The sequence below is a fragment of the Chaetura pelagica genome, unplaced genomic scaffold, assembly GCF_000747805.2.
Source record: "Chaetura pelagica isolate M959 unplaced genomic scaffold, ChaPel_1.0 scaffold123, whole genome shotgun sequence".
In the NCBI taxonomy this organism is placed as follows: Eukaryota; Metazoa; Chordata; class Aves; order Apodiformes; family Apodidae; genus Chaetura; species Chaetura pelagica.
The window spans coordinates 5789645-5795976 of record NW_009953295.1 but is presented as its reverse complement, the minus strand read 5'-3'; the positions used below and the strand labels follow the sequence as shown (position 1 = coordinate 5795976).

The 6332-nt window shown below is 41.0% G+C and overlaps 1 protein-coding gene across 1 annotated transcript in view; it reads left to right on the top strand.

The window, feature by feature from the left end:
* The window catches only part of COL4A2 (collagen, type IV, alpha 2), a 140979-nt gene that overhangs the window by 125677 nt on the left and 8970 nt on the right, over positions 1 to 6332 (top strand). The window contains exons 34-40 of the mRNA XM_009997970.1: positions 1 to 153; positions 1001 to 1064; positions 1434 to 1508; positions 2121 to 2228; positions 3003 to 3110; positions 4375 to 4446; positions 4826 to 4951. The exon at positions 1 to 153 is cut by the window's left edge and continues 13 nt beyond it. Of these exons, the coding sequence (XP_009996272.1) occupies positions 1 to 153; positions 1001 to 1064; positions 1434 to 1508; positions 2121 to 2228; positions 3003 to 3110; positions 4375 to 4446; positions 4826 to 4951 (706 nt within the window). The remainder of the gene's footprint in view (positions 154 to 1000; positions 1065 to 1433; positions 1509 to 2120; positions 2229 to 3002; positions 3111 to 4374; positions 4447 to 4825; positions 4952 to 6332) is intronic.

Below are 6332 nucleotides of genomic sequence, written 5' to 3'. Positions count from 1 at the left end.
AAGACAGGGACTCCTGGGTCTCCTGGGCATCCAAGCTACGTGGCTGGTGTGAAAGGGGACATCGGTGCAAAAGGGCTGACAGGTCTGAAAGGGTATCCTGGACCAGCTGGTTCTCCTGGCATCAGAGGCTTCCCTGGCAGCACAGGAGGCAGGGTGAGTTCATACCTCTAAGGGAATAAGGGTGTCCTTGTGTTGGCATTCTGCTTCTCTAGGGAGCAGCATTCCCCCCTTGAGATTGTTCTGAACAGCTACAGTGCAAAGACAAAAATGCAATAAAAACCAAAAAAAAATAGATCAAATATTTTTGCTTGATCCCTCCGACGTTCATTAAGCAGAGTCCTTTCTTTTCTCACTGGGAGACATCCAAATTTCATGTGCCAGCTTTTGATGATGTCCTCAGTTCCTTCTAGGTCCTTGGTCCTGTTGCTGTAGCTGTTAGTAAAAATTATTCTCAGTGCTGGGCTTATTCTTCCCTTTCTCCCAGGACTGATCATACCACTGCCAAAAATTACTCACTGACACTCATTAACAGTGAAAGAGTTTAAGAATCTCAGCTCTCACAGGGTAATTGACTGCGATTCACTTTGGCTGCAAAATTGTACTGGAAGAAACAAACTCTTACAAAAGGCTTGACAGTAGATTGACAGGTATCACTTATGTAAGAGATCCAACAACTATATGTCCCTTCCTCAGGTAGCTTTGCCCTTAGATTTCAGTAGGACTTCTTCCTGACCGGGGACGGCAGGACTCACTACCATATATGCGTAATAGGATGTTGTCAATTTCAGACTTAGTCTTTGCATACATAACTTGGCCCTTGGTTAGCTTAACTGATTTAGTTTGACTGGTTTCAGTCAAATGACTCTAAATTACAAAGTGCTACAAAAACTCAGAAATGATAAGTTGAATAGCTTTTTATCAATATTTACAAACTGCTGATTGGAAGGTGGAGTAAATCCTCACTCTCATTAACTGATACCTGTTTTCAATCATCTGATAGGGTGAAAAGGGTATTCCAGGAATTTCAGGCCATTTTGGTACTCCTGGCTCACACGGTGAAATAGGTGAGTTTGCTCTCTTGGTTTTCATTACGCATCAAGTGCTCACCTTTGAGTTAAGAGTCTTAGGAGGTCTTCAGTCTTACAGAGTCTTCATACAGTCTTACAGAAAGATATGTAGGAGGCTGTGAAGAGGTTAATGCTGTTAATTTCATGCAACATGTGCTGTCCATGAATAAATCCATCCATGACAGGGAGGATGCCTGTTCTAGTGACTTCATGTTTTTCTTCCTTTAACTTACTCCTTTTTTATTCTAGGAAAATAATAATTACTGAATTTTGAGTTGAAGGTTGCAATTCCCTCAAAACAAGAACAGGAAATAACTGTTGAAATTCAAGCCTTACAGCTCATGTGTTCATTTTTGCTTGAAACAGGTGAGCGGGGAGATACTGTAAACTTACCAGGAATGCCAGGCCTGAAAGGGGAAGTTGGTGTGCCAGGCTTAACAGGTATCAATTTCAAAGTTGTTCTGGGTATATTACTTTTCACATACTAAAGTCCACAGAGGAAGGAGGGAGAGCTTACCATGGGCTTTTGATGGCTGCTGAAACTGTGCTTTCATGACAGCTCCTGAAGAGATTCACCTTTTCTTTATTGAAATGAGTATGTGCTACATTTACCTCTTCAGCTGAAAGTACAGTTACAGCAGTAAACAGCAGTCACTTTCAAATCCAGTAAACATTTTTGTCTAATTTTTTGCCATTGGTGATAAAAGGAGCAGTATCAAGCTGTGATTATGCAAGGCGGGATAGCAGAGTCAGGTCAATTTTGACAATGTTAGGTACTGTATAAAAATCTCCCTGCACATGCAGCACACTTGAACATCAGAGTCATATTCCACATAATTTGGGGAGTACCTTTAAAAACAAATTTCATGAAGATTTGGCCAGCATGCTGTAGATCACTATTCATTCTCCCTGATTATGCAAGCACCCTGACTAGAAGAATGTCTTTATGTGGCAAGATCAGGATCCATTCAGTAGCCAAGTTCACATTACACTTGTTAGCTTAGTGTTGTATAGACATTGTTAAAATAATATACTGGATTTGTCGTTTTCCAGGCATAAGAGGAGGCACAGGACAAAAAGGTGAAGGTGGTGATCCTGGTTTCCCTGGCATTGATGGCCTCAAGGGCACCCAGGGTGTCCCTGGCTCAGTGGGACAGGAAGGTAAAATATTCTCTTTAATGATCCAAAGAATAAAACTGTTTTAAGAAGAGAAAAAAAAAATAAAAAAATCTTTTCCCTTGAAAGAAAGTAATTAAAGTATCCTAATACTGTCTCAGTACTGCAAGGAGGTGGGCTTTTCAATGCTCTTTTCTGCCATAAATGAAGTCAATATCCCTCAGGACCCAGTCACTCAGGGGCTTTTGAACCAGGCTTGTTGGACAACTGCACAAGAGTACTGGGGAACTGATGTTAGGTTCTTCTCTGGCTGGATCATAAACTCGGAGCTTAAGAACATGGCTAATGCTCTGTCAGAACAGTTGCTCCACATTTCTCATAAAATTATAGGGCTTAGAAACTCCAGCCATTCTGGAGCAGTTTCGGTAGGTACCTCACTGGGAAACAGTCCTGCCTTTCCGCCAGTCAGAAAGGCAAAACAGATGCTGCAGAAGGGGAAATTTAGGTGAACATAAATGAAATTACTCATTGTAACTCACAACAGAAGTAAAATTATCATTTTAATAAGAGGAGCCCACTGTATTTTTGAGGTTATCAGAAACCTGAAGTTTGTAATGAATTGTTCTGTTACACCTTGCTTCTCCTGCCTTTGATCTCTTCCATTTTCTTCCACTTGGATGAGTGGTGCAGTGTCATACAATGACATTCAGAGGGAAAAGCCTTCATTTTGCTACCTGGGAAAATGAAGGTAGCACAAGTCTGTTTTGGGCTACTGGTTTTAAGGACACTCATAAGCAATGATTCACCCTTGTCACGCAGGTTTGCCGGGACTGGTTGGCCCCCCAGGGCAGCAGGGAAGCCCCGGGACTCCTGGATTGCAGGGTGAAAAGGGAACTCCGGGCTGGCCTGGCTTACCAGGACAAGCAGGTATTCATACAGCTTCAGCTACTCAGTCATTTCAGCATGAGCACTTGCTGTTGTTCCTTTGGGGTAAAGAAGAAGAAAGGGGGGTTTTTGCAGTTCAGAGTGGCAGAGATGTCTTTAGTAAGCATTAATTGCTCATAAAGTCCAGGTGCATTAAAACCTACATGGTTAATTTCCAGTTTAGGACTTCAAAAGGACTGGCATCTACTGAGCTCACTTAAAATGCTGATAACCTTCTTCAACCAGGAAAGCAGTTTTCAGGAAACATTTTCATTTTTCATGACAGCTCGAAAGAAAAAAAATAAAAAATATTTAAAATGCAGGAAGAATAGTGTATTATAATATGGCATTAGACAGCAAACAATATACTTGCCCTACCTCATCATTGAAAACTGTGAACTGCAGCAATGTCTGGTTTTAAGAATAAATGACTTACGGATCAGACAGAATTCTGCTATCAAAATAGAGGTGATAGTTTCAAATGAAGCTGTTTGTATCACAGAATACACACTCTCATTGGCTGCCACCTAATTCCTTAATATATAAAGTTAGCAGAGTTTTTTTCTACAGTACAGCCAGAAATTGCCCTGCTCTGACTAAGATTAATCTATCTGAATCTGCATCAAATCCAAGCTAATATAGTTATGAAGGCTGCCTCCATAGACAGTGAAGAGCGAGACAGATTCTTATTTTTATGAAGGTTGAATTGTCCTCCAGAGCTCTGGCTATTGATTAGAGATACCTGTCTAGCTTTAACATCATGCTTAACACTTCAACAGGTACAAATAGACGGGATAAATTTTACCTGTAGCAGCAGCAGCAGCAGCTACTAGACATTTTGTTAAGGTCTTGCTGGGTTTTCTAAATGACACAGAGTGAATTTCTCCTGAAGAGAGCTTAATTATAATCACATGTAGAGCCTACAATTATGCCATCATTGTCTTGGTTAGAGTATTTTTGAAAACTAAATGGTTATTAACAAGATTGTAGTAGCAAGACTGGAACTAATGGCATGCTACCAGACAGATCAGAGATATTTAAAAAAACATCTCATAATGAGTTTATTGGATAATAACAAAATTTGCCAGTCACAAAACCATGGTGTGGTGTATTTCACAATAAGCTTATTGTAATGCATTAATTTGCATATAATATTCAAGATTTTGACAGATAATATTATTTATTCAGGCATTTGAATTTTCTGCCCAGGAATATATTCAGACTTATAGAAACAATAACGCTAATCATAAATGTAATTTTAAAACAGGATTACCTGGCTCAAGGGGAATCGGTGGACTGCATGGCTTACCGGGCACTAAGGGCTTACCGGGTTCACCAGGTAAGTGAGACTTTTATTGCCTGTTCATGGGCACAACAGTGTGCTGGCTGCAAGTTTGGTCACTGAGATTTTTGCAGGGTCACTTCCTTAACTGTGTCATCCAAAGCCCAGCGTGGAATTGCCTCATTATTGTGGGCTCTGGCAAACAACTTCATACACAGTGTGTTGCCACACAGATGGTTTAGAACACAACTTCAAACCATTATTTCTTTCCTTTTATAAAGTTAAAGCCTCAAGGCCTTTTTTTCCCATGACGAGCCATTTTTTTCAATGTACTTAGTAAATCCACCTGCTCCATAGGTGTATTAGCATGCTGATACATTGCTACCTGCAGAAACATTCCAGCTTTCCTCTTAATTTTTAAACAACTCCACAACAGGTCCAGACGGCTACGGCCCTGCGGGTTTCCCAGGTGCAGTGGGTGACAAAGGGGAAGCAGGAGAGCCAAGCAGACTGGAAGGCAGCCGCGGACCTCAGGGTCAGAAGGGAGACAGAGGTGTTCCAGGTTTGTATTCCAGAGAATGGGATCTACTTATTATTTGTTTCAGTTGTGGGTGTTACCATTTTCCAAGCATAGAGTTGCGTAGGAGAGTTTCCTGATGTGGGGAAGGTCACTGTTTGGGGTCAGAGCTCAACTAGTCCTAGAACCAGTGAAGTGTATTGCCCGATGTCGGGCAAGCCTGTCCCTCCCCCATGGGGTCCTTCCCCATGGTAACAGCACCCTGCAACACCTACTGAGCTCTCTGCAAATGCCAGACGCTGCTCTCAGCCGTCAGCCCCGAAATGTTTTTAATGAGGCTCCAGTTACACAAACACTATGAATGGTCTTTCTTTTGGTCATGAATCCATCAATGTTTACCTTTCTTCTGAAAACCTCACTGTCCATCAGTGTGTAACTGTGCCACTCATCCTTCCTGGGCTCTGTTTCTGTGCATAGTGCTTTACTCCTACCACCCGCCCTGGTGCAATGTCAGGGTACAGCCTTCCAGCTCAAACCCACCTTGTTGTAGCCAGCTGCACTTACCTGAGGATGGTTCACCACCAGTTCTTCTTCCACCAGGGAGCCACTAGGTTGATGTTATGGATTAATAAACTAATGACAAGGGTTTTTTAAAAGGTTTTTAACATTTTGGCTCTGAATGGACTGGCATAGTCCGTTCAGATCTGACTGTCTTCGCCCACTTGGTTCAATGGTTCATTACTATTTTGTGTTACGCTTTGTGGTTATTAACCTGCTTGCCATCTCAAACACCACTTAGAGATTTATCAAGCCCTGGAGGAAACAGATATTTCTCTAATCTCATGTCTGTCTAGCAGAATTTTATTTATTTATTATTTTAATTAATAATAAAAAAAGAAGGTTTGTGGCTTCCTGACAACCTGAATCAACTTAAAAGAATAATCTGTTGTTTGGTGGCAAGATTTTTGTCCATTTAACACTTCTCATCTATAGAGAACTTGCTGGATTCAAACTTTTGGTTTTAACTGACCCCAAAAGACCCTAAGTGTCTGTGACCCCTGGCCACACAGGGCAAAGAAGAACAAAAATGCTTTCTCATCTGCTTCAATATACCTGGGATATTTTGAGTACTTCCTATCTTGAAACAGTACTTTACCTGGCAGGCACAAGAGTATTAGCATTCCACACAGTGAGATGTAATGAGCTATCCAGAGAATTTGGCACAAAACTACTATTTGGTTCTTTTAAGAAAAACCTCCACAACATAATCTGAAAAAAAAATAAAACAAAAAACAGTGGGAACTGCAGGTGTTTTCCATTTTAAAAATCACATTATTTATACATAGTCTAAGGCAAGTCCTTATAATTGCAAGTGTGCATTTTCCTTGCAGTACTGATTATTTCTTCTCTTCCTTTCAGGAGTCCA